This window comes from Helianthus annuus, chromosome 7 (genome assembly GCF_002127325.2).
Source record: "Helianthus annuus cultivar XRQ/B chromosome 7, HanXRQr2.0-SUNRISE, whole genome shotgun sequence".
Taxonomy (NCBI): domain Eukaryota; kingdom Viridiplantae; phylum Streptophyta; class Magnoliopsida; order Asterales; family Asteraceae; genus Helianthus; species Helianthus annuus.
In genome coordinates this window covers 25,308,549-25,335,330 of record NC_035439.2, presented here as the reverse complement: position 1 = coordinate 25,335,330, position 26,782 = coordinate 25,308,549, and the positions used below count along the sequence as shown (strand labels likewise).

Sequence of the window (26,782 nt, the reverse complement as noted above, 5' to 3'; positions counted from 1 at the left end):
CTTTGTACCGTAAAGGTAGTGTCTCCAGATTTTGAGAGCAAAGACTACTGCACCTAACTCAAGATCATGAGTTGTGTAGTTTTTCTCGTGCACTTTCAGCTGTCTTGATGCATAGGCTATAACTTTGTTTCTTTGCATAAGAACGCAGCCAAGGCCTAAATTGGATGCATCACAGTACACGACAAAATCGTCATTACCCTCGGGCAAAGATAGAATAGGTGCATCGCAGAGTTTCTGTTTCAAGGTCTGGAAAGCTTCTTCCTGTTTGGATCCCCACTCAAAAGGTTTGCTTTTCTGAGTTAAAGCAGTGAGAGGAACCGCAATCTTGGAGAAGTTTTCAATGAAACGGCGGTAATAACCCGCTAGACCAAGAAATGAACGAACCTCGGTAGGAGCAGTAGGAGTATCCCAATCCTTAATCGCACTGATTTTGGCGGGATCTACATATATACCTTGTTCGTTTACTATGTGCCCTAAAAATTGAACTTCCTTAAGCCAGAATTCGCACTTGGAGAATTTGGCGAAAAGCTGTTCTTTCTTTAAGAGCTCCATTGTAAAACGAAGATGCTGTTCATGATCAGCTCGAGTCTTGGAATAGATCAAAATATCATCAATGAAGACGATGATGAACTTGTCCAAATAAAGTTTACAAACCCTATTCATCAAGTCCATGAAAACAGCAGGAGCATTTGTTAAACCGAAGGGCATAACAGTGAATTCATAGTGACCATAACGCGTACGAAAAGCTGTCTTGGGAATATCTTCTTCAAGAACTCGAAGTTGATGATACCCAGAACGTAGATCAATCTTTGAAAAGCAAGTAGCACCCTGTAGCTGATCAAAGAGATCATCAATGCGAGGTAGGGGATATCGATTCTTGATGGTAAGCTGGTTAAGCTCACGGTAATCGATACACATCCTGAACGATCTATCTTTCTTTTTCACAAATAGGACAGGAGCGCCCCAAGGGGAAAAGCTTGGACGGATGAATCCTTTGTCAGAAAGCTCTTGAAGCTGTTTAGATAACTCTTGCATCTCAGACGGTGCAAGACGATAGGGTGACTTAGCAATGGGATTAGCGCCAGGCACAAGATCAATGCGGAACTCAACTTGGCGCACAGGGGGTAAACCAGGTAATTCTTCAGGAAATACCTCTGGATAATCCCGAACAACAGGGATATCTTGGATAGTCTTACCCTTGCCTTTATCCTCTACGACATGTGCTAAGAAAGCAACATACTTCTTGCGTAGATATTTGCGGGCTTGGGTACACGACATGAGTTTAAGGCTACTAGCAGGTTTCTCCCCATGGATTTCTAAGATCTCACCAGTCGAAAGCAGTATATGGACCAACTTCTCAAAACATACCACCTCAGCATGGTACTTTGATAACCAATCCATTCCTACTATAGTATCGAAGCTCCCGAGTTGCATCGGTGTGAGGTCGATAGGGAAAAGATGGTTATTGAGATTTAACTGGCAATTTCAAAGAACAGAGTCGAGTACAATAGGTTCACCACTAGCTACTTCTACTGTCAAGGGCTTTCCTAGTTTTGTTCTAGTCATCGCAAGCAAAGGCTCAAATGCTAAGGACACAAAACTCTTATCGGCACCCGAATCAAATAGAACAGAAGCAGGATGGTTGTTAACAAGGAACGTACCGTTCACCACTTTGTTATCCGCGCGAGCCTCGTTTGCATTCAGATTGAAAGCTCTACCACGAGCTAGTGCCTGATTTGCGTTTGCCAACCTCGGGCAGTTGTTCCTGTAGTGGGTCAGATCCCCACAGTTGAAACATGAACCAGGCGGAAAGTGAGGTCGTGCAGGATTCTGGGCAGGGTTTTGTGCATGGTTTTGAGCAGGCTGATTCTGATTTGGAGCAAAACGGCAGGTGTTCGCAAGATGGCCAGACTTGCCACAATTCGTGCAGATACAGCATTGCATATGTGGCTGGTGGTGGCTGTTACATCTATTGCACAGGGGTGCATTACCAGCATACTGCCTCTTGGCAGCAGGTTGTGCAGCCTGATTCTGCGCTGCCTGATTAGGAGCAGCCTGGTTACTCTGAGCGGTAACAGCAAAATTCTTGGAAGCCTTACGCTTCCTCGATTTCTTAGAAGACTCAGCAGCCTTCTTGCCCTTACTCTCCTTGGTGCTATCAGACTGTTTCTGCTTTTTGTCACCTTTCGTGTGGAGTTTACCCTTCTTGATCTGCGATTCAGTAAGGGTAGCAGCTAGCTCAATGGCCTGACGGACGGTAGTAGGGTGACTGCCAGTGACAATATCCTGAACAGGATCTGGCAAACCGTCTATGTACCTCTCAATAGCCTTATCCAAAGGTGTGACCATAGTAGGACAGAGCAAGCTTAACTCCTCATATCTGTCAGTGTAAGTCCGGTGTTCACCACTGACTTGCTTTAGATCATTGAACTCATCTTCGAGTGCCCTCTACTCGTGTCGAGGACAGAATTCTCTCATCATGAGAGCCCTGAGTTCCTCCCAAGTTTGACCCAAAGCAACATCTGCACCTCTATCTCTCATTACCCCATTCCACCAGGTAAGAGCCCTCCTTTGAAATACACTCGAAGCAAACTCGACCTTTCGATTGTTCGGACACTGAACATGGCGAAATGTGCTCTCAAGACTCTCAAACCACTGGAGAAGCCCTGTTGCTCCTTCAGTACCACTAAACTTGAACGGTTTAGCCGAGTTAAACTGTTTAAAGTTGCACGGAGCAGGTGCATTAACATTGTTATTGGTGGCTTGGTTTATTTGAGTTATGAGACCAGGTAGCATAGCAGCCATCTGCTGTGCTATAATAGCTGCCAGTTCGGCATCAGGTTGAGGAATGTTACGTCGAGGAGGCATTCTAAAAGAGGAAACATGAGAGAAAACGAGTGAGATGATGTGATGAAAATGAGATAACAATAAAATCGACAAAAAGCAAGGAAGGTGGTCATTTGTTTGTTACCACAAAGCAAACAAACAACACACAGTGACTAATCAAAGTAAATGAGTCATAATAATGTATCACTGAAGACATGCTCGCTTATAAGTGAACACTCACCCCAAGAGTTCCCAGGTAAGAGTGACTGGTCCGATACTGCGGATTTGTACGAACACTCTAGCCTTAGACAGAAAACTCAGGGTACAGGCATTCACTCTTCCAGTTTACACGTGTTCACATTATTTAGACCCAAAACTTTGACGGGATTTAGAAAAATTGAAAGGCACAAGGCCGAAAAAGAAATCATCTAAGGATAGATGATTGATTTTCAAAGTGGTTTTGTTATTGTGTTCTTGTTGTGGTTATCACCTAAGGATAGGTGACGAGTATTGTTTTAAAATCTAAACACAAGTAAATTTGTGTTAGGGTCCTAAAGTTATAGTCTAGGTCAAAGCATTGCTAATAACCTAATTCCCTATAACCATTGGCTCTGATACCAACTCTTCTGTCACACCCCGGCCGTGTAAAACAACAAACCGCGGCGGAAACGCCGGGGAGGTGAGTGGCGACAGAATTATTGTTTCAACAACCATGGCAATTAAAGTTATGTATTATTAAAATTTAAAGTTACATTGTCTTTGAGTTCAAACTAAACTAACATAATAACTGTCTTTTAAGTCACTAAGGCCCGAGTCCGCCTAAGTGTAGCACAAACACCCTTATGCATTAGCACCTGAAACACATGTAAAAATAGGTACGTCAGCATAAAAAATGCCTGTGAGATACATAGGTTTTGTTTATGCAGATTCATGACTTGTTTTTGAAAGAAGTGTTTAAATAAAATGATGTCATGAATCTTGTAAAATGTTTTTCTTTGTAAAATCATGTGAAAATCGATATGAAAATCAAATGATAATGAATGAACAATGCATGGTTAAATAAATAACCAAGTGAAAATGAGTTTGTATAAAAATGTGTAATTTGTAAGACAATGTCATGTTTTTGTATAAAACGTTTCATGTCTTGTCCAAGTGGTTTATATAATGCAACGATGTATAATACGATAAAAGCACTTATATATAGGAAGTACCAGCGGCGTATCCACCATGCTTTTATCATATAACACATAGCCCCGTTACATATGTCACTTATCAATAAATGTCTTGTTCCATGTCAAAAATGTGTATGTGTAAACCATGTACAATGTCATGTGTGAAATGTTTCATGTATAACCAAATGAAATGCATAGCAAGTTGGAAATCATCTACTTAAACTATGTGATGATGTCAATGTATAAACTGTGTCATGTATGGTGAATAACTAGAAGTTACGCAACCCCATACTAAAAATGTACAAAACAATGTTTTTGAATAAACCTAAGTTTAAATCAAATGTTATGCTTTGCAGAAAAACAATGCTTTATGATTACAAACATTTATGCAGTAATGTTAATCGCATACATTCAAGCCTTGCGACTGTGGCGACAAACCCTTAAACGAATTAAAGGTTTATCTAAAGTTATGTAGTCGGATTCTGTCATTCCCAACTTCCAAACAAACCTAGCAAGTCGGAAACGGGAGTTGTCAATTCCTATGGTACCATTACATAAGTCCGAGCGGCGTGATCAATGTTAATGAATGTATTATTGTCCCGATTTAACATACCAAATGTCATAACCAATGTAGCATGTGAAAACCATGTACTAGGAATGCTAAGTAAACATGCCTAGTAGAAATGTTCATGTAAAAACAATGTGCTAGCATGCTCAGTAAACATACATAGCAGAAATGTCATGTAAAACAATGTGTTCCATATGCTAAGTAAACATATGCAACAAATGTGAAATAAATCAATGTGCTAGCATGCTTAACATACATAGCAAAACACAATGGAAAACATGTACTATAAGTGTACTAGGTGAAACTAGCATGTTTATGTCATAAAAGCATGAAATGCACAAAAGTAACATGTATGTACATGTGTATCACCCCAAAACATTTGAAAACGGTAAAAGAGGGGAACTATGTACTCACTTGGGATTGCTAATTAGTCTTGAGAATAAGACCAATTTAAGCTCCAAGGGTCACGGAATCAACCGGCACCTAGTATAGTAACTATGTTAATAATCGGCTTCTAAATCGGGAGACAGGATAGAATGAGGTTCTATAAATCAAAATGAGTAATTGAACTCATATGGTATGATTTAATAGACCCTACATTCTGATTAGAAAGCCTACCTAAGTGCTTTTGACCCGTTTCGACACATTATGGTAACATAAGCTACTATAAGGCGTCGTTTGCGTAAAACTATGATCGGATGGTAATCTATGTGCTATGTCAAGTCTTACATGCCCAATTATCCCTAAACATGTTACTAAATCAGATTATATGTCAAAAATATGTTCACATAGTCAAAGTACGGATTTATGCTTCAAAAGGGTATTTTGGTCATTTCCTATGGGCATACAAGCTAACTAGCAAATGACTAACCAATCCTAGGTGATCATAAGGTTATAACCTCAGTGGTTATTCCCTATGAAACTATGATCACTAACTAAGCTTGGTCGGATCCCAAAGATCGACCAAACGGGTCGGGTTCGGAAGTGTAAGCGGTTGTTTAGACCGCTTAACTTACGACCCTAAACAAGCACAAACTAATAGTGTCGAGTTAGACATGTCAAAACATGTCCAACCTACTGATTTGGTATCAAAACAAAGTGTTTTGATACCCTAAAGTAGTTCCGAGGCAAAATGCGTGCTAAAACGCATTTTGACTGAAACTTTGACTCGACACTACAACTAGCTAACGTGGTAATCAGATGCTATAATCACGAAGGATTATAACTATTGTGATTACAATCACGTTTCAAAGTTCAATTGAACTTTGACTTGACCAATTGATGGTCAAAACCGAAAGTCAAACTGTTGGCCAAACGTTTGACTTTCTGCACTACATAAGGAAAAAGCAAATAAAAGAATGAAAGAAGCTCACTAAGGGTCCTTGCTATCTTTTCAACAAGAAGACAAAGTCCCAAATGCTTGAGAGAGAGCTCCAAAGCAGATGTGAATGAGAGAAAGAAGGAATGAGCATTTGAAACAAGTGAAAGGCCTTGCTATTTATAGTTGAAGCAAGAACATGAGATCATTCCAAGTGTTTTTCCTGGTCTTTAAGCATGAAATCTAAGCCTTACACTTGTTATAAGCAGAAGAGAAGCCTTGGAGAAGAGATAACTTGCTCCCCAAAACATAAAAATTGCAAACAAAGGCCTGATTTTACAAAACAGCAGCTAATTTCATGTTTCTGGTCGCTGGGCATGCTTTACGGTCCGCAAGGGGACCCTTACGGTCCGTAAGGACCCTGCATCTGATCAGTAACTTTCACATTTTGACAGCTTTGGCCCCTGCACTTGTTTGAGTCCATTTCAGGCACTTTTGACACCCGTTAAGCCATTTTCAAGGCTCCACAAGGTCAATAAAGTTTAGGGGACTCAAAATATGCTTGGAAAACTCAAGGATGTCGGTTCGATGACTCATACGGTTGCGTTGTTCGGCTAATTACGACAGAAATCGCAACGAGCGCGAAAACGATCCAAATTGCGAAACGAATGAAATTTTTGCATGCCGATCACTAAAATAAAAATATTTTAGTGTGTACAAAAATTTTGGATGTCCAGATGTGTCCAGAACGTAAGATATGCGCGAAAATGAAAACTTACGTCGTTTTTGACACTTTTAGTCCCTGTAAGATCATGTAAGCATGTTTTCGCACACCGAACCTATCAAAGCTTATTTCTAAGCCATGTTTAGGTTATATATGGTATGTTTAACTTATGATCAAGTCCCGGACTGTATGTTGTCTTACGAAACGGCAGACTTTTGCAAGTTGACGCAAATAGTCCCTGAGAGCGAATAAACTTGTTTTTGCCATACCAAAGCCTTTAAAACTTATTTCTAAGTTATGTAAAGGTTATTTAAGGTATGTTAAGTTTATGATGATGTTACGGAGTGTTTGTCGCGTTAAACTGATCGTGTTTACGCACCAGTTTGCGTATAACTCTCCAGAAAACGATATAGAGTTCAAAATCGATCAAAAATCAACATGGGCACAAAACCAAACATAAATGACAAACATTGGGATCAAAACACACTGTTTTATTAATATTGTATTGTTCAGAGTCTGCAAAATGATATCACAAGCACAGATGTCACATGTTCCTTGTTCTAACTCCTTAATCATTCCTTTTAATTTTTCAGTATCCTCCTTGATTACTGATTCTTGTGCTTTTCTAATCTGATCGTTTAAATCTACTTGTAGATTTAATTTAAGAGAACGTACCCTTTTTTGCTTTTCGTGATACTTTCGACTTAAAGCATCAGCCACCACATTGGCTTTTCCTGCATGATACTGGATATCACAATCATAATCGCTAAGTAACTCCATCCAGCGTCTTTGCCTCATATTCAGTTCTTTTTGCCCGAAGACATCCTTAAACTTTTATGATCTGTAAAAATGGTAAACTTACTACCATAAAGATAATGTCTCCAAATCTTAAGGGCAAAAATTATAGCTCCTAATTCCAAATCGTGGGTTGAATAATTTTCTTCATGACTCTTAAGCTGTCTAGATGCATAAGCTATAACCTTTTGACGTTGCATTAATACACATCCATAACCTAACTTTGAAGCGTCACAAAAGACTACAAAGTCTTCAGTTCCTTCCGGTAACGTTAGTATGGGTGTATGGGTTAGTCTTTGCTTAAGAATTCTAAAGGCTTCTTCTTGTTTTGGTCCCCATTCAAACTTAACAGATTTACAGGTTAACTTAGTTAAAGGAATGGCTATTCTAGAAAAATCTCGAATAAATCTTCTATAATAACCGGCAAATCCTAAGAAACTTCTAACCTCGGTTGGTGATTCAGGGGTTTTCCATTTAGTAATTACCTCGATCTTTGTTGGATCCACATGAATTCCTTCATGGTTAACTAAATGTCCGAGAAATTGTACCTGTTCTAACCAAAATTCGCACTTTGAAAATTTAGCATAAAGCTTTTCCTTTCTCAATAAACTTAAAAGTAAGTGCAAGTGCTTTGCATGCTCCTCTTTACTTTTAGAGTAAATTAGAATATCATCTATGAAGACAATTATGAATTTATCCAAATATGGTTTACATATTCGGTTCATCATGTCCATAAATGCGGCTGGGGCATTGGGTAAACCAAATGGCATGACAGTAAACTCATAATGACCATACCTTGTTCTGAATGCGGTTTTAGGAATGTCCTCTTCCTGTACCTTTAATTGATGATATCCTGATCTTAAATCGATTTTAGAGAAAAATCGTGCTCCTTGAAGTTGATCAAACAAATCATCGATCCTCGGTAATGGATACCGATTCTTAATCGTGACTTTGTTCAATTCACGGTAGTCAATGCACATACGCATTGATCCGTCCTTCTTTTTAACAAATAAAATCGGCGCTCCCCATGGCGATGAGCTTGGCTGTATGAATCCTTTCTCCAACAATTCGTCTAGTTGTTTCTTCAGTTCTTGCATTTCCGCGGGTGCCAACCGGTAAGGTGCTTTGGCAATCGGTGCTGTTCCTGGTAGCAGGTGAATTCTAAATTCAACTTCCCTGTCTGGCGGTAGCCCTGGCAATTCTTCTGGAAAGACATCTAAAAATTGGGACACTACTGGCATGTCTTTTAACTCTTTTCCTTTAGTGTTAGTGATTATAGAAATTAAATACACTATAGATCCTTTCCTTATATAACTTGCAGTTTTCATCACAGAGATGAATTTAGTGGATCTAGATGGTTTATCTCCTTTAATTGTGATCTTTTCACCTCTTGGTGATTTTACTTGAATTGACTTTTGATCACATATGATATTGGCTTTATTGGCTATTAACCAATCCATTCCTAACACGACATCAAATCCTACCAGATTCATTGGGTAAAGGTTTGCAATAAATTTTTGATTAAAAATTTCTATTCTTGCTCCTTGCAAGACTTCAGAAATCTTAACGGTTTCTCCATTTGCTGTTTCTACTAGACATTCTTGTGGTAGTTTAGTTAATGATTGATTTAGGAGTTTGCAAACTGAAGTATTAATAAAACTTTGGTTTGCACCAGAGTCAAATAATACTTTAGCAAAAATATCATTAACTAAAAACGTACCAGCTATGACGTCTGGAATCATCCTAGCTTCGTCTTTAGTTAGGACAAATGCTCTAGCATTTTTAGGATTCTTGTTATTTGCAGCTGGAGCCAGTTTTGGACAGTTTGTCTTAATATGAACTTTTTCTCCACAGTTGTAACACATTCCATTACTGGTTTTTCTCCTGCAATTTTCTTCCTTGTGCCCTGGCGCATTACAGTAATTGCAGTAAGGAGAGCATCTTCCAGAATGCTTCTTCTTGCAGTTTCTGCAGTATGGTGCTGAGGTAGAACCTACATTCCTACGATTGGAATTCCCAGAACGGAATTCTTGAGTAAGCCTTTGGGTTAGGTTTCTCCTCTAGTCTTCTTCTCTAGTTCGCACTAGTTCATCAGTCAAGGTATTGGCTAGTTCTACAGTTTCCTCTATTGTTTGGGGTCTAGCTGCCTTGACTACATGTCTAATTTCTCCAATTAATCCCCAGATGTAACGGGAGATTAATACCGGTTCAGGTGATGCAAGGGTTGGTACTATCCTAGCGTATTCAAAGAATGTGGTAGTGTAACCCTTACTGTCTACCCCGGCCATTCTTAGATTCAGAAACTTATTTGCTATCTGTTCCTTTTCATTGGGAGGGCAGAATTTCCTTTCTACCATATTTTTGAACTCCTCCCATTCCATATTATAAACCCTATCACTTCCTCTTGAGTGGAGGATACTGTTCCACCATTCTAGGGCTACATTTTTAAACAGATTTGAAGCAAACATTATCTTATCTTCTTCAGCACATTTACTTATTTTTAGAACAGCCTCAGTTTTCTCTATCCGCGTAGGGCTGCAATGGGTCCTTCATTGCCCGAGAATTCTATTGGTTTACAGGACCAGAATTCCTTGTAAGAACAACCATATGGCATGGTTCTTCTTCTTTTGGGAATGGGCGCTTGAAGTACGAGTCCATTGTTCATGCTGTGTTCCGGTTCACTTGGTCGTTTACTACTATGCTTACTTTTATTATTCGCTTCTTGAACCGTTTGAATAATAAATGGCATTGCATCTATAATTCCTTGTGCCACTATGTGTTGAACGGCACTATTATCCATTTGGTTTCCATTGTTATTGTTGTCCGGATTCTCATTAACCACGTTAATGTTACTCTGGTTATCGTTATTCAGATTATCTTGATTTCCCTCGTCAGCCATCTGAATTTTACACAATTACCAAATATTAATATCACCAATAATATTTGAATATAGCCAATCACATGACACGCACTTTTAGCCAAAAGCGTCGAGCATTGCGACTTTTACTCTATTTATATAGTATGCATCATTACACACTAGTACTGAAATTTAAATTACAATACCGACTGAAATGTAAAGCTACAATACTAGTAGTAGGCATCCGTAGTAGTATTTTTTTTTCTAACACATACACACATATATTATTTTATTATTATTATTATTACTACCGTTCCTGCCATCACATTTACTGATATGGATTCATCCAAAAATCCATATTACGCTCGTCGTATTTCCAGACGAGGCGTTCTCCCACCTGTCGCATTCTCTCACTGCTTTTTAAAATTTCCTCACCGAAAGTCCTAAGCTCTTGGACATTTTCTGCACTCATTGGGGGTGCAGGTTCTAGGACTGGGTTTGGAATCTGTGGTACGGGTTCCTGGTACGGAGGCATAGGGGCCTGGTACGGGTATGGATTCTCTAAAATTTCCCTAACATATGCATCACTAATGTTGTAGGGATCTTGAGGATCTAACCCTGAGTAAACTCCTAAGTTGGGCATTGGCACATTTTCCTGTATTGGGTTTTGTTGCACATAGTCCCTAACATCGTCCCACCAGGGGTCGTAGTTGTTTGGGTCTAGAGGATTTGGTGCAGGTACCCTAGGTATCTCCTCCGGGTTGTAATCAGGCATTTCTATTTGATTTTCTACTTCCATGGGTTGGTCAGGATTTGGTGGTTGGGGTGCTAGCATTTGTTCCAGGTTTGGGTCAGCAGCAGTGGTTGCTAAAATATGGATATTAGCGATACCCCTATTGAGCATATCCTGATTATAAGCATCAGTCTCTCTTTTTGCTGCGGCTAACACTCGCTGTTCCTGCAACTTTTTCATTCGTTTCCTACGTTCATGCGTTCCCCTACTGAACCATCCCCTCTTTTTCTGAGGAAATGGCTCTTCAGATTGAGCCTTAAACACAAAGATTCCTTCTTCTGTGTCAGCAGAGTACCCTGAGAGGGCAGGCTGAGAAGAGGAGGTGCCTTCGCTCCTAGGCGAACCAGACAATTGACGATAGGCGTTAGAGGGTCCTTGGTCGCTCATACTGTAAACTAACAAATAGTCAGATAACACATAGCAAGAAAATACAATTATGCACGTATTCCCGTAATTTATTTCCTAACACTTTGAATTTTAATGTCAGCAGAACACTTCTGTGGCTGAATCAGTGGCATAGCTCTGATACCACCTTCTGTCACAACCCCGATCCCTGGTTCCCGGGAACGGGCGGTCGTGAGCCAGTTTCGGTGGTATCACGTTTATTTATCCAATTTGGCAGCGAAAATTTTTACCAGGACCGTAGTTAGGAAGTATTTAATCAGAGTAAACCACCATGTTTTATAACATTAAACATATTGGGTAAAACCCAAGCTTTCAATACACACATTTTATAGGAATAAATCTTATTTATTTAATAAAAATATCCATTTTATTCTTAGGTAACTTTATTGCCACTTTTCCAATCCTCCAGTGCTGTCCAGCTGGCTTCTATTTGGCTTTCACATTTTGTTACCTGAAACGCGTTTTAAAAACATTTTGTCAGTGGGAAATACTGGTGAGTGAATCCCAGTTTAATCAGGTTTAAATAAAATTCACAATGAACAGTATTGAGGGCGATCCCGCAATTACACTTGTTTCCAAGTTATATCAATTATCACCCGTTGGTACTGTCGAAACCCGACTTGTGGAAATGTTACTCCTTAACCAGGTTGTAACCAATTTTGTATACAAAACCCCAACATACCCACGATAATTGTATTCTTACAAATACTCAATAACTGTTATTCGCATAGAAAAGTATGTAAGGTTTTGTAAAAACAGTTAACAAAAAGTGGATCAACTCACATTGTTGTCTTAGGTTATTCTTTAGAGTTTCCTGGTGAATATCTATAAATTACACAAATACACGTGTGTTAGTATAATAACCCATTTTAACATTAGTAATACCCTCCCCGAGACGGCATTCCAACGACTACGTCGGGCAGAACCACGACAGCCGTTACAGAACCCTAGATCAATCGGGCAGCGTATCTAATACGTCTCCAGGGGTTATAATACTTACATCGTAGCAGAACCTCGCTATTTTAGGGGGTATAATGCCCGGGTATAATAACGCCACTACAGAAATTAAGAAAGAAAGAAAGAAAGGAATGAGCGAGACGGACTGAAGGTCGATGGCCTCTATTTATAGGGCTGAAATCGCACCCTCTCGCGGCCTGCGTGACATGAGCACAAGGCCTACGCGGCCCGCGTTGACCTCCGGTCAATGCGTAGCTTGGCTGGGTCACCCTCTAGACTTGACACGGTGATGACACGTGTCATCACCGGGCTGCGCCACATTCTAGGTCGCTTGCGGCCCGCGTTAACTTAAACGAACTCGTACGCGGCCCGTATCAACTAATGATTTCAGCGGAGTCCGGTTACATCCTAATGCGGCCCGCGTTAAGTTGAGGTGAGGTCATACGCGGCCCGCCTCAACTTAAGATTTAGGGTTTTTAATTTATTTTTATATATTATAATCTATTTTGGCTCGGTTTTCACATACGGGGTGCATATAAAGACATGTTGAGACATTTTAAGATATATTAGGGTGTAAAAATTATTAGGAGGACATCGATTTTTACCGAGGGTTGTTATATTATTGTTACCACTTTCTCACCTAAAATTAGCCTTAACACCATAATTTTATCGATATGTCGTATAACCTCAATCACATTCTTATGCAATTCTACATCCACTAAAAATCCTACCCCATTTTGGTAGGATAGAGGCACAATATTCGTTCGCAATAAAATTAATATCGTAATGGTGAAAAAAAAAAGATAGAACGCAAACCAACTGAACTGATATCAACTAAACAACATCATTTTCGTTTTTATTGTTTTTGATCGATGTAAGCTTTTTTTTCTTTTGATTACTATAGTGAGTGCCGGTACCGTAACAAACCAAACAACTAACGGCTGAATTCTTGCCATGAAGCGCAGGGGAAAACTCACTAGTAAATATGAATATAAAATCATGATGAATAGTGATCAGCATTTTTAAAATATTCATTTTAATTATTGATCTATTTTTAATTATTCTTTTTTATTTTTTAATAACATGTTATTTATCATTTAATTTACATTTTAATAATTTGTATACGTTAACTTTTTTTTTTAAATCTAACTCCAACTATATTTTTTTCATATCTAGGTGTTTCTTGGAATGCCCACGGATTGTTCGGGTCAAAACCACGATTATAAGGATTCATTTTTCATATTGTGGTTGGATGAGATTTGTTTTTTAAAACAAGATAGAGATGATTATAGAAGAGGTGGAGTAGTTGTGGTAAAAAATGAATAGAAGTGTGAGTATTTATAGTGAATAATTTTTTTTAAACACATAACCGTTGGCCAACGGCTAGCCCAAACGGCTGCTTGTCTTGGCCAATGAGATCCTGCCATGTCATCTTGATAGCCCCGTCCAACGCCCGGGCTGAAACCCCCGCCCAAGGGGCCACGCCAAAACCCAAGCCCACCCGGGGTGGTGCCTTGGGCGTTTGTACCCAACCCACGCAACCCCCGCCCCCGGGCTGAAACCCCCGCCCAAGGGGCCACGCTGAAACCCAAGCCCACCCGGGGTGGTGCCTTGGGCGTTTGTACCCAACCCACGCCACAACCCCGCCCCATACCCTGGTTGGATGAGAATTTTTTTAAAAAATAAGATAGAGATGATTATAGAAGAGGTGGAGTAGTTGTGGTAAAAAAATGAATAGAAATGTGAGTATTTATAGTGAATAATTTTTTTTAAACACATAACCGTTGGCCAACGGCAAGCCCAAACGGCTACTTGTCTTGGCCAATGAGATCCCGCCATGTCATCTTGATAGCCCCGTCCAACGCCCGGGCTGAAACCCCCGCCCAAGGGGCCACGCCAAAACCCAAGTCCACCCGGGGTGGTGACTTGGGCGTTTGTACCCAACCCACGCCACAACCCCCGCTCCCGGGCTGAAACCCCCGTCCAAAGGGCCACGCCGAAACCCAAGCTCACCCGGGATGGTGATTTGGGCGTTTGTACCCAACCCACACCACAACCCCGCCCCATACCCCATATTCTAATATACCCTAAATTCACTTTTCATTTAATTTGATTTATATCATTTAATTTGATTTATATCATATATGAATTCACTGTTCATTTAGTTTGATTTTTATCATATATGAATTTTATTTTTAATTTTTGATCTAATTTTTAAGTATTCTTTTTAAATTTTTAATGGCATGTTATTTATTATTTAGTTTGATTTTTAATAACTAGCGTAAGTTAATTATTTTTAGAAATCTAACTTCGCAATCATATATTTTCAATATTGCGATATAATTTTTATTAAAAACGGATACTTGCCGTTATCATACCAAATCGAATCGAAGGTGGCAATGAATAGTAATTTATTATTTGTTGTTCAAAACAACGCATCTTTTTGTATAATAAACTATACAAGTCCCGGTAACGATATTAAAAAAAAAATAATTTTTTTTATCGTAAAATACATGAGTATCAATACGTGACAAACATAACCGTTTTCGACCAAACATCGGTACCGATATCGGTAGCAGCAAAATAGGTATTCGTTTTTATGATTTTTCGATTGATGTAAAACACGTGTGGATATTCTTTTGAGCATATGAGAACTTTATTTATTACTTTTTCCATTCAATTGTTACAGCTAATGTTGGTACCGAAACGAATAGAACCAATACCAACTGAGCTCCCATCGCGTGATACGAGCGAAAACCACTAGTTTGTGAACATTTATTCTTTTAAAAAGGGCAAAACACCATTTATACTTTTACTCAATCGTCATGAGTAAAATATAACTGTAAGGGCAAACACCATTTACACTTTTACTCGATGACTTGGTCATGAGTAAAATATATTTCTAATAATATCATGGGGATGGTTCAAATGAAAACCATTTTTATTGTGAAAACTTGAAAACTAATTAAAAAAAGCTTAAAAAACACACAATTTTTTTTTCAATTTTTTTTTTATAAAAATCGCTGGTTTTTATATATGAAAAAAACTTTTTTTCAAAAAAAAAAAAAATTGTAGTACACATGTGTAATAATACACATGTGTAGTACACATACACATGTGCACTACACAAATTTTTTTTTTTTTTGAAATTTTTTTTATATAAAAAAACCTGCGAAAATTATTATGCAAAAAAAAAAAAAAATTGGTATGTTTTTTGGTTTTTTTAAGAGTAAACTTCCGTTTTGCTCCCTGTGGTTTGGTCACTTTAACGGTTTTGCTCCAAACCTTTAAAAATAGTCATTTTACTCCCTAATGTTTCGGTTTTTTTTGCCAGTTTGCTCCCCGCCTCTAACTCCATCCAAATTATTTGTTTTTCCATTTTCTCCCCGCAGGGAGCAAACTGGCAACAAAATCAAAACATCAGGGAGTAAAATGGCTATTTTTAAAGGTTTGGGGCAAAACCGTTAAAGTGACCAAACCACAGGGAGCAAAACAGAAGTTTACTCCTTTTTTAATTAGTTTTCAAGTTTTCACAATAACTAGTGGTTTTCATTTGAACCTTCCCCATAATATCATTCAATAAAATTGTATATGTGTATATTATAATTAAATTATAATAATAAAAATAACAATATCAATGTAGTCATTTTTTTTAATGGCAAATATAGTCATTTACAGCTAAGCAAAGCCGTTGGAGTGAGGCTTGGGCCTGGGCGTGGCCCAATAACATCTCATAAAAGTTGAATGACTGCCACCGTATCTCTCAGTTAGAGAGTTTCAGAACCCTGCTTCCTCCATCTTCTTCGCGCCTTCGTCATCTCCATCCATCCTTCCTTCGTAAGTTATCCATCTCTCTACATTTTATTTCCAAATCTTTTTCTTTTTACGATTTTATCCCCAATCTTTGTTACAACAATGGTTCTTTCTTCAAATCGATTACAATTTCTTGTTCGATTTTGGTTACTGTTTATAACATCGCTTTGATTACATGTTGTTTACGTTTTAGGGTTATTGAATATTGTATCAAGATTGATGAAGATGATATTTGTTAATGTTTATGTTTTGATTTCTTAAAGTTGTGTTACGTGTTACTTAGCTTAGTGGACTAATAACATTATTCTTGGAAATTAGGGTTTTGTGAATTATTTTAGGGTTTTGAGGGTCTGATTGATGCTATTATTATTTGTGATTTCTTTTATTTTGTTTTTGATCAATCACAGCATTCTTGAGAACAACAACGTGTGAATTTTACGTTCTGTTTTAATGGGTTATTGTTAGTTTGATCATAATGTGTTGTTAAACATGTACCGAGATTTCTTTAATGTTTGATCATTGATGGTTTAACCGTTTTCGTTATTCTTTTTTCGGGTCTGATTGTTCTAATAGTATGTATTTTTAGCTTAGTGTACTGATAACAACAATTTGGTACATAAGGGCTTTATTTAAACTTATATTTGATTCAATTAACAATAGAAGAAATTAGTTTAGGGTTTTTAGGGGTCTGATTTATCTTATATTGTGTGATTTCAGTTAATTTGTTTGTGATGATCAGTTTTGACATTATACATTAGTGAGCAGAGCATTGTTATTGAAAACAAATAACTTATAAGTTATACATTTTTAATGGATTATTGTTGGTTTGACGATGACCCTTTTGATGATTATTTTATGGGGTCTGATTGTTCTAAAAGTTCTGTATTTTTGACAAATTGCAGGGGTAACAGATGTCTTTTGAACCCACTCGCTCACATAAATCTTCAGTATTACATGTGCATTTGATGAAACTTGGAAGACTTGGGAGCGCGGGTTGGATTTATTTCCGACACTGGACTTGATCACGCTTGGGATTAGATTTTTTTAGTTTTTTAGATTATTATTTACAAGAGATTTTATTGGGCATTTGTTTAGTTTCATGGCGCGTTCATCACTGATACCGGGATTTCGCTTTCATCCCACGGATGTTGAGTTGGTTATGTTTTATTTAAAGAGGAAGCTACTAGGTAAGAAAATTACTGTTAATGCTGTTGCTGAAGTCAACATATACGATTTCAGTCCATGGGATCTTCCAGGTATCGATCGTTTTTAAAACCATAAAACTTTTCGTGTAGTTTACTTTTTTTTAACTTTTGAGTTTTTGTATTTTTCAGATAAATCGTGTTTGAAAAGTGGAGACTTAGAGTATTTCTTTTTCTGCCCGAAAGCAAAAAAGTATTCAAGCGGCGGTAGATCTAATCGCGCGACTGAAAGTGGGTTCTGGAAAGCTACTGGGAAAGACAGAACGGTTAAGTACAATGACAGAACCGTTGCAACCATCAAGACATTGGTTTTTCATATTGGGCATAAAGGAAAGGGGGAAAGAACCGATTGGGTGATGCATGAATACAAAATGGAAGATGAACATTTGGCTAATGCGGGTGTTGTTCAGGTATTTTACAGTTTTATTTTATATTTCTAACTTAGCTAAACTATCATAACATTATACTAACACAGTTTGTTAATTTCAGGATTCATACGTGTTGTGCAAGGTTTTTAAGAAAAGTGGTTCGGGGCCAAAAAATGGTGCACAGTATGGTGCACCGTTTAATGAAGAAGAGTGGGATGATGATTTAAATGGTTGTGCTACTTCTCAAGGAGTGGTTTGTCCAGTTGGTGCTTCCAACGCAATGGATACTGAACATGAGGGTCCTGATACAGTGAACCTGACTGAACCAGGTTCGTCTAGTGTCACGTTTTCTGCAAACACTTCGAACATGACTGTAGCTCAAGTTATGTCTGTCACTGTACCAGGTTCATCGAATAATGAACAAGAGGGCCCGGCTACAATGAACCTGACCGAACAAGGTTCATCTATTGTCACGCTTGCTGCAAATCCACCTACAGACACTTTGAACATGTCTGCAGCTCAAGGTCTGCCTGTCACTGTACCAGGCTCTACTATTGGCCCGTTGTCTGTCACCGATGCGAATTTTGATTTGCCTGATTTCATGTTTTTCGAAGATCTCGATGCAATTATGGGATCAGAGGTATGTACTTTATTTGCCAAAGTAGATGATAAATGCAAGATTAACAATCGTTTAATTGCTTTATCTGTTTGAATATAGGATTATGAAGCTGCTGCTAATGTGGAGAACGCCGTATCCAATCAAGATGATATTTATACTGACTTGGTGAATCTAGTTGATCTGGATGACCTAAATGAGATCAATTTCAAGACTGATGGAGCCGACTACATGCTTGACAACCTTCTCGCACTTGATGATCTGGATGAATTTTTTGTTGAATGACCTGAACCTGCCACCATGGTCCTGTTTTGTTATTGTAACAAAGATCTGGTGGCCAGCGTCTGGCCTTTCTTTCTTTATCGATGTTTAACCGTACTTGATTCTTTGTTGAAAGATTTGTTTATTCCTTATTCATCACATTATTATATACAGTTTGGATTTGATTAATCAATTTGGATTCGAATGATCTAGATGATTTTTATGTTGTTAGACCAGAACCTGTTACCGTGGTCGTGTTTTGTTATTGTAACAAAAATCTAGTGACTAGCATTTGGTCTTTTTATCAATGCATTCTTTGTTAAAAATATTTGTTCATCTTTCGTGTGTTGTGTTTGGAATGGCTTTTTCAACCTGATTTTTTTATTATTGTGTTTTGAAATCGCAAAAAATCTATTTTGAGTGTTTGGTAAAAAATTAATAAAAACTATTTTTTTACGTTTTGTAGAGATCAAACAAAACATGATAATTCAAAAGTAGGTCACCCCATACTGCAGAAAAACGTGATAATCCAAAAAACTGATTTTTTATGTTTTTTTGTCATTTCACTTATTTATTTTTTAAAATATATATATATATATATATATATATATATGCCAAACACTTAAATAGTTGATTATCTGATTATTGTGATATCAAACAACATAATCAAATCCAAACACTATCTTTCTACAGCACGTTTTGTTACAGCTAATTATCTGATTCTGATTATTCAAAACGCATAATCTATTTTCAAAACTCAACCCCAAACACCCTCATATTTGTAAAGATTGGAAACTTAAGAATAAAATAGTATGCATTATCATGTCTTCTGCAAATTCATTTGGTGTATTCAAGAAAAAGAAATATGATAATGCAACACTGTTGTCCCTCTATATGATATCCACAGATACACCAACCACATATACAACTATGAAATACTAGCATCATATTAGTTATGGCCCATTTTGACTTTGGTCAACGCCTGAATCCGACAAAGATGATGATGAAACCACCGCCTTCCCTTTTCCATCAGTACTAATAGGCAGATCCTCCCTACTGCCGCTGCTGCTACTTTCTCCAACCAACTTTTTCTCTGTCGCCGATTTCTGAAAAAGAGAAACCAATAGAAGTTAGCAAATTCGACCCATTCACTATGAACGAACGTACTTAGATATCATGTTACATGAGCAAACTAAAACAATAGCTTAGAAAGAAACGCGGCACAAGGGTCGAAACTTGTCTGGAAGTGTATTTTGGATATGCATAAACACGATTTTTAATCAAAAAAGCATAAAAGATATATGTCTAGACGAAAATTTTTCAACCCAACCTAACCATAACCAAAAAGTACTCGTTTTGACCTGCCACCCCACCTGACGAGCTGTCCGTTTTGACATCCCTACCGAGTATTTCACATTCACATACGTTTCTTCTTAAAATGTTTATGACGCCCCGTATGTTTAGTAGGCTCAAAGGTTCACATAAAGCCGAAGATGTCATTATTAAAAAACACGACCATCAGACTCTACAGCAAAAACTTTCAGGTTACCATTATACCTCAATCTGCTGCTGGATTGGTATGAAACCAGTTTGTGGGAACTGGAAAGACGGAAAGTTTGCATGATTGTTCAGAACCGAATTGTCATGTTCGCCATTATTAACGCTGACTCCAGGCGTAGATTTGTTGGGAAGCACAGCATATCCAGAAGACCTGCAAATAACACGCATCACGTGAATTTTAATTATGAAACTATGGGATTATGAATACCAAACCAATCCCGAAAAATGAATTACATACCACGTTAGCGCAGTTGGAGAAGGGTAAACAAAAGATTTCTGATATATAGCAGCTGCTGCAGCGGCAGCTTGGACTCTCTTTTGATGTCTGCTAATATTCCCGTCTCCTGGAGCGTCACCGTTTTGATCTTGAGAAGATGCGTTTTCCGAATTTGCTCCTGGAAACGATACAAATATGTGTGAATACCTTTCGGGACGATAAAAAGGCGAGCAAGATTTAAAAAATGTAGAGAATATTTCGGACCTTGACGATGAGCTCCAGCTCGGGAGCGTGTTGTGACGGTCCCACCTTCATTTGGTATAACAAGTGCCCTGCAAGTAGGACATGTATGTTGTCTCTCTAACCATGATCTGAGGCAGTGCACATGGAAAAGATGCCCGCAGACTAATCTTTTCGCAGTCGTCATTTCCTCTCTACAGATAATGCAGGTTGCGTCACTTCTGCATATAATATGAACAGATAACAAAAGATTATAAACATATATAACACCGATATACATTTAGAGCAAAGAACTAACGCGTTCAACTCTTCAGGTGTTGCATCGGGAAACCGGTCATTCATATTTGATGTGATATTCCGGTAACGGATGTAATCAGCAATTCGCAACTTGAAGTTTCTAAATGTCTCATACAGTTCCCGAATCAAGTGCAGAGGCACACCATAGTTCCTAGAGAAACCAAAGTGTAAATAATAAAAGTTAAGATTTACGAAGGCTTCACGTGTACAAAATATAATTGGGATAAAGTACTTACACAAAGATTACTAGGAAAAAGCACAGATACATAGATAAGTGCAGCAAGTCACGAATCAGCTCCAAATAGAATGTGTACACTGCTTTTCTTTCCCATTGTCCTTCCATAAGCATGTCACTCACATAGAAAACGTATTTGACAAAAGTTGAGATTGTTGTCGTAGCCAATATCATGTACCTGTTGTGATTTAAGTAAATATTTTTATTAAAAGACCGCAGCAATAATAACAACATTAAAATATGTAAGGATTAAATAACTTACTCGAATGAAAAGAAAAGAGAAACGGAAGCTTGGCGCGTTTGTATCAAGTGCTTTACCGAGTTATACAAAAAAAGACAGTCAACAAGGAGAAGGAATCCCATGAAAGAAACAATCCGAACATGAGACAGCTTCGATACAGTTGGAGTCGTTTCAATGTACTCAACTCTCTTTTGAGCCAACCAATGCAAAGATTTGACGAGTAAAAGAGCGGTAACCATGGCAAGAAACGTAACAGAAAAATCCTGCCGGAATATAGTTATGGCAAAAAGAATTTCCATAACTTCTCGCCATGATTGCTCGTTCAGTCTCTCGACCTCTGCTTCTCTAAGAGAGCCGAGAAATACTAGCTTTGTGAGCTGCCACATGATGCACATGATCACCAAACCCATGTTGAGAAGCAGCACTAAACAGACTTTGGAGGTAGATAAGTAAACTGTTGCTGGGTAGAACTGCCCTCTACTACTAAAGGCGTGATAGATAACAGCAAGTGTGGCGATCACACTAAGTCCCGCGTATGTCTGTAGCCTCATCATTTTGCTGTATGCACTGTTACACCAAAACTTAGCCGTTTAGCTCACCAAAAAAATGGCTAGCTTTACTTATGGTCTGGTTCGGCCAGTTTTGACGAAAATTTTGGCCCGAACCACTAACTACAGTTTTGAAAAAAAAAATAAAGTGAACCGGCTGGCTTGGTTGAGTCGGCCTAACCGGCCGGTTTTCAGGATTCTACAGATCGGTTTTGGTGAGGTTAAACAAAAAAGAAATTTTGAAAGCCTAATTATGTATTCAGTTTTAAAAAATTATAAGGATTGTTTATATAGATATAATATATAAACTTGACTTTATATTCCGAAAATGAAGAAAAAGAATAAATAAGAAATATTAAACAATCGGTTCCAAGTTCCAACCCGTCACCAGTGGCGGATCTAGAAAGTTTGTATAATGGCAACATTTCAAAGAAAACAGGTAACGAAATCGAAAAAAGGTCAAAATTTACACTACTGCCGGAGCGTTAAAGGGTAGCGGAGGCTACCCCTTATTACAGAGTAGGTCCGCCCCTGCCCGTCACACCGATAAAATCAAACCAGCTGACATTCTTCGGATTGGGCGGTTCGGTCAGTTTATGAACGAACGTCCCTTAAGCATGACAATACTCATTTTTTCCAGTTTTCCAATGTCTAGATAGATACCCTCAATCAAATAAACATATGGCATCCAAAGAGCAGTAATCAAGTGTCCGGATACCAATTAAACATATATGCATCATCTTATTCAAATATCATATAAAAAACTTAATCAAAATAAAATAAAATAAAACTTCAAAATCTGTCAACAATTCTGTGAAATGATAAACCCTAAAAATCAAAATCAACCGACAGATGGTAACCTTGATGAACGATTAGGATTAAAATCATAACACGAATCTAAATCATATGATTATGACCCTGAAATAAAAATAATTAAAGTTGAAAAGGATCTGGATGTACCTGAGGATAAATCCGATGATGTAAGTTGTGCAAATTCGGTTTTGTGTTGTGCGAAACAAAAATTGGTAAATTGTAAGGTTAATCGTGCATCGTGTCGTTGAGTGAATGAGCAGGTAAGGGTTTGAATCTAGGAAATGTGGGTGCGAAAGTTCGAGATGAACGAAGGTCGGGGAAATTCGATTGATTAAACAATGGGGTCTGGTTTCGTCACCTCTTTGGATTCGACCAATTGGTTCTTCCCACGTGTACTTTTGTTGAGTTGGCTGAGTTTGCTGACGTGGCAGGGGTATACTAAACTAAACGCACCAAGTTGTAAAACAAAATCAGAGATTGATTATTGGTATTTGGTTAAGTTATTAATTTTGGTACTAAAGTAAGGGATTAACATTCCCTTGTATTATATCCTAAATCACACGATGTAACAAATAATGGTTGCCAAGGGGACAATGGTTGAAACAAAATGTTAAAATTTTGAGTAAACTATAATGGGGAGTTTATGTGGTTAACAACGAAAATGGGGCTCAACTTGGCATACGCCGTTAATAACAGGGACTTGATTGTTTAACTTTATAAAATAGGGATGCAACGTGTCATGCGTTGTTAGAGCATTTACATGATATTCATCATTTTTTATCAAATAATTACACTAAAAATAACTAAATTTTCTCTCATTTCAATTAAATAACATTTTTTATACATTTATCATTACTCTTTCTTTCACTTCTACTCATAACCACTTTCAAAATATATTAAAAAAAATTATAAGGGGTGAACAGTGTCCCTTCAAATATACAGATGAACAGTAACATTTTCTTTCTCCTCCACTCACAACCACTTTTTATACCTTTTATAATATGAAAACCACTTTTCACAGATTTTGATGGGTAGGATATGAATTCCATAGAGTTGTAAAAAATGAAATAATGTGATTGCAGTATATTCATCCTAAAAAATTTTAAAGATTGCAGTATACTCATCCTAAAAAATCTAGAGTTGTTAAAAATGAAATAATGTGATATTTTTCTACTTCTTCAATTCTTAGGTGGTGTTTGTTTTTTGTGAAAAGATCTTCAGGACCTCTTATGTCTACCCCACGCAGACCACGCGCAGACGTTTGAGTCTGCAGTGTGTTTGTTTTTTCGAAGACCTTTCATTAAAAAAAGGTCTGCGCGACCTCTTTTTCATGCAGACATGGATCAAGCTCTTCATGCCTCTTCTCCTCTTTTTTTATCCCAGATGCAACAAACACTGCCCTAGTTCCTTCTCCCCTCCTCCTACGTCGCCGACCACCCCTCCTCCTCCACACCACCGGCCACCCATCCTCCTCCTCCACACCGCCGACCTCCTCCTTCCTCTCTGCCGGCCACCCCTCCTCCTCTACACCACCGGCCACCCCTCCTCCTCCTCCTCCTCCTCCTTCACACCGCCGACCTCCTCCTCCCTCTCTGCCGACCACCCCTCCTCCTCCTTCCTCTGCGGTTACTCGGAGAACGTTGGAGATCATGTTACTTATCCAATCAGGTGATTTTAATTCTGAATTTCAGCTTAATTTGAGTATAATAAGTTTATGTTGCTTTTGATTTTGTAGCTAATTAGGTCTGTGGATATGAAATGTTAGGGCTTGTTGAATTTTTATGCAATTGAATTGTGATTTACGGTAAAATTATGTGACATGTAGTTTAATTATAGGTGAAAACCAGTATCTTGAATGCAGGGTTTGAGATTTCTAGGTTTTCAGAATTGAATGTTTATTATGAACTGCTAGTTTTTGTCAAATTTTTATGCAATTAAATGGTGAATTATGGTAAATTCATGTCACATGTTGTTTAGTTGTAGGTTAAAACCAGTATGCTTAGGTATTGAAAAACTTGGTTGAAGGGGAAGAAAAGGAAAGATACGGTATGTATCGCGTTTGCTGACGAAAGTTATGAAGAGCCAAAGATTAGAATGAACAAGGTTATTAGAACAAACCTCCGGGATCGGCTCGATTATGTTGTATCGGTGCACCTGTGTCCGGATGTGAAGTACGGGAAACAGATTCACGTGCTTCCATTAGACGACACCATTGAAGGTGTCACAGGGGACCTATTTGATGCATATCTAAAACGTAAGTTTTACACGTTGTTTGTAGGTTTGATGTTTAAACCCTAAACAGTAAACAATAGATAATGATTGTGATTAATGCAGCTTACTCTTTGGAGGCGTATAGACCCGTAAGATAATGATTGTGATTAATGCAACTTACTTTCTGGTTTGATCTCTATTTTGCTATTTTATCTTAAATGAAGTTTGGTGAAATTTTTGTCCATTTCAAACATCAAAAGAATATGTTTATATGTTTTATTGAATTTGGGATTAGATTTAAAGATGGATGCTGATTTAGGGTTAACTGAATGTTAGTTCTCTGTGTCTAGTTACATAGAATTGTTGTTCTCCTTGATTGTTGAGGTTATGTTCAAAGAATGCCTACTTTTTTTTATTAATATGGTTTTTGTTTTCTATCAAACCTGTAACATTTGATACTATTTTATCTTGGCAGGATCTTGCAAGATCTCAATCTTGAGTTTGATGATATGAATACAGAGTATAAAAAAGGTTCTGTCTAGATGTCCTCTCTTGGTTGGTCTGGTGGGTAAGCGGTCAAAAATCAAAACGGGTTGAATTAAGTGCAGATGAAAATAGGTCGGATCGGGTTGCAACTTGATGTTTGTTTGAAACTTGTATGTGGTTAAAACTTGATGTAAATTCACATGTCGACTAGTGTTTGTTTGAAACTTGTATGTGGTTGAAACTTGATGTTTGTTTGAAACTTGTATGTGGTTAAAACTTGATGTAAATTCATATGCAAAGCATGGATTCAATGATTTAAAAAAAATGTTATTGTTTTTTTATAAATATTATTTCAGTATTGTATAACTATTACTTATGTTTGAATGTTAAAAAAACTCTTTAAAGTTAAATAAAATAAGTTTATTTATATTTCAGTTTATTTCAGCAGCTAGCAGAGGTTAAAAAACAAACAGTCTTCTTCTTGCAGACTGCAGAGGTTTGGTCCACCTCTTCAGCTGCAGATGTCTGCAGATGTGGTCCGCAGACTGCAGACGTTTTACCTCTGAAAAAACAAACAGCACCTTACTCACTTGAAAGTTTTCATAAAGCTTTTTTTCATCAAAATTGTTGTCATTATTGAATAAGTCAAGAAATTTTAGACATAAAATTACAAGATAATTGGTGTGTTATTATATACATGTGTGTCGACACTTTTCTCAAAAGTTAGAGCACCAACAATATATTATTTAACCTCATAACTTGGACATATCATTACAAGCGTCCTGTGCATCAAACATACATAGAGTTCGAGAGACCTTATTCGAATTCCTAGCCTAGTAAATTCTATGTATATTTTCTTCATTCGTGATTTTTATATGATCATTTTGTCTCATTAAGTATTTGTTTATTTTAATTTGTTCAATCTATGAAATCAAACGTTGATAACTTTTTGTCTTTATGTATATTATTCTTGATTGTTCTATATCGCGACCCCAGGTTAAATATGTAAATTGGTATTTCCCCAGGTTATCACACAATAGAGACATGATATGTCACCACGTGCACAACTACTTGCTTCACAAGAAGAGTTACTGGCTTCGCGTTACACTAATGGAACTGCATGTGCATAAGAAACAAGTGAAGCTTCACAATAAGAGTTGATGGAACGACATTTAAGAAACAAGTGAAGGTAAGTTACAAAAGCGTTTGTATTTTCATGTCGTTAGGAGGAGATTAATTGCTTATCGTATTTATAATAT

General features: G+C 37.7%; 3 protein-coding genes across 4 annotated transcripts; 2 read left to right on the top strand and 1 right to left on the bottom strand.

The window, feature by feature from the left end:
* The first annotated feature begins 16,125 nt into the window (after window positions 1-16,125).
* LOC110868015 (NAC domain-containing protein 82) lies at window positions 16,126-18,892 on the top strand. Of its 2 annotated transcripts, XM_022117093.2 has the most exons (6): window positions 16,126-16,252; window positions 17,131-17,484; window positions 17,563-17,840; window positions 17,920-18,127; window positions 18,203-18,438; window positions 18,517-18,892. In XM_022117093.2, exons 2-6 carry the CDS (start codon window positions 17,328-17,330, stop codon window positions 18,697-18,699), a joined length of 1,062 nt encoding a protein of 353 aa, XP_021972785.1. In that variant the 5' UTR covers window positions 16,126-16,252; window positions 17,131-17,327; the 3' UTR covers window positions 18,700-18,892. The 2 variants fall into 2 exon arrangements, with proteins under 2 accessions (XP_021972785.1, XP_021972784.1); XM_022117092.2 differs by having other exon boundaries at window positions 17,920-18,438.
* A 576-nt stretch (window positions 18,893-19,468) lies between these two features.
* LOC110868016 (ERAD-associated E3 ubiquitin-protein ligase HRD1B) lies at window positions 19,469-23,191 on the bottom strand. Its single transcript, XM_022117094.2, has 8 exons — window positions 22,974-23,191; window positions 21,487-22,032; window positions 21,226-21,402; window positions 20,991-21,140; window positions 20,717-20,913; window positions 20,474-20,630; window positions 20,233-20,386; window positions 19,469-19,781 (listed from the first exon to the last, which is right to left on the bottom strand). Exons 2-8 carry the CDS (start codon window positions 22,017-22,019, stop codon window positions 19,629-19,631), a joined length of 1,521 nt encoding a protein of 506 aa, XP_021972786.1. The 5' UTR covers window positions 22,020-22,032; window positions 22,974-23,191; the 3' UTR covers window positions 19,469-19,628.
* Window positions 23,192-24,071: 880 nt separating this feature from the next.
* Window positions 24,072-25,868, top strand: LOC110868017. The gene is made up of 2 exons (XM_022117096.2): window positions 24,072-24,494; window positions 25,513-25,868. The coding sequence occupies exons 1-2, from the start codon at window positions 24,157-24,159 to the stop codon at window positions 25,577-25,579; spliced, it is 405 nt and encodes a 134-aa protein (XP_021972788.1). The 5' UTR covers window positions 24,072-24,156; the 3' UTR covers window positions 25,580-25,868.
* The last annotated feature ends 914 nt before the right edge of the window (window positions 25,869-26,782 follow it).

Excerpts from the sequence above, each read along its gene's own strand:
- LOC110868015 (XM_022117092.2), top strand. The coding sequence starts at position 17,328 with ATGGCGCGTTCATCACTGATACCGGGATTTCGCTTTCATCCCACGGAT. Across the intron at positions 17,485-17,562 it reads CAGTCCATGGGATCTTCCAG|ATAAATCGTGTTTGAAAAGT; the intron begins GTATCGATCGTT and ends TGTATTTTTCAG. Across the intron at positions 17,841-17,919 it reads CTAATGCGGGTGTTGTTCAG|GATTCATACGTGTTGTGCAA; the intron begins GTATTTTACAGT and ends TGTTAATTTCAG.
- LOC110868016 (XM_022117094.2), bottom strand. The coding sequence starts at position 22,019 with ATGATGAGGCTACAGACATACGCGGGACTTAGTGTGATCGCCACACTT. Across the intron at positions 21,403-21,486 it reads TCTCTTTTCTTTTCATTCGA|GTACATGATATTGGCTACGA; the intron begins GTAAGTTATTTA and ends AAATCACAACAG. Across the intron at positions 21,141-21,225 it reads TTTTTCCTAGTAATCTTTGT|GAACTATGGTGTGCCTCTGC; the intron begins GTAAGTACTTTA and ends TGGTTTCTCTAG.
- LOC110868017 (XM_022117096.2), top strand. The coding sequence starts at position 24,157 with ATGCAGACATGGATCAAGCTCTTCATGCCTCTTCTCCTCTTTTTTTAT. Across the intron at positions 24,495-25,512 it reads CATGTTACTTATCCAATCAG|GATCTTGCAAGATCTCAATC; the intron begins GTGATTTTAATT and ends TTATCTTGGCAG.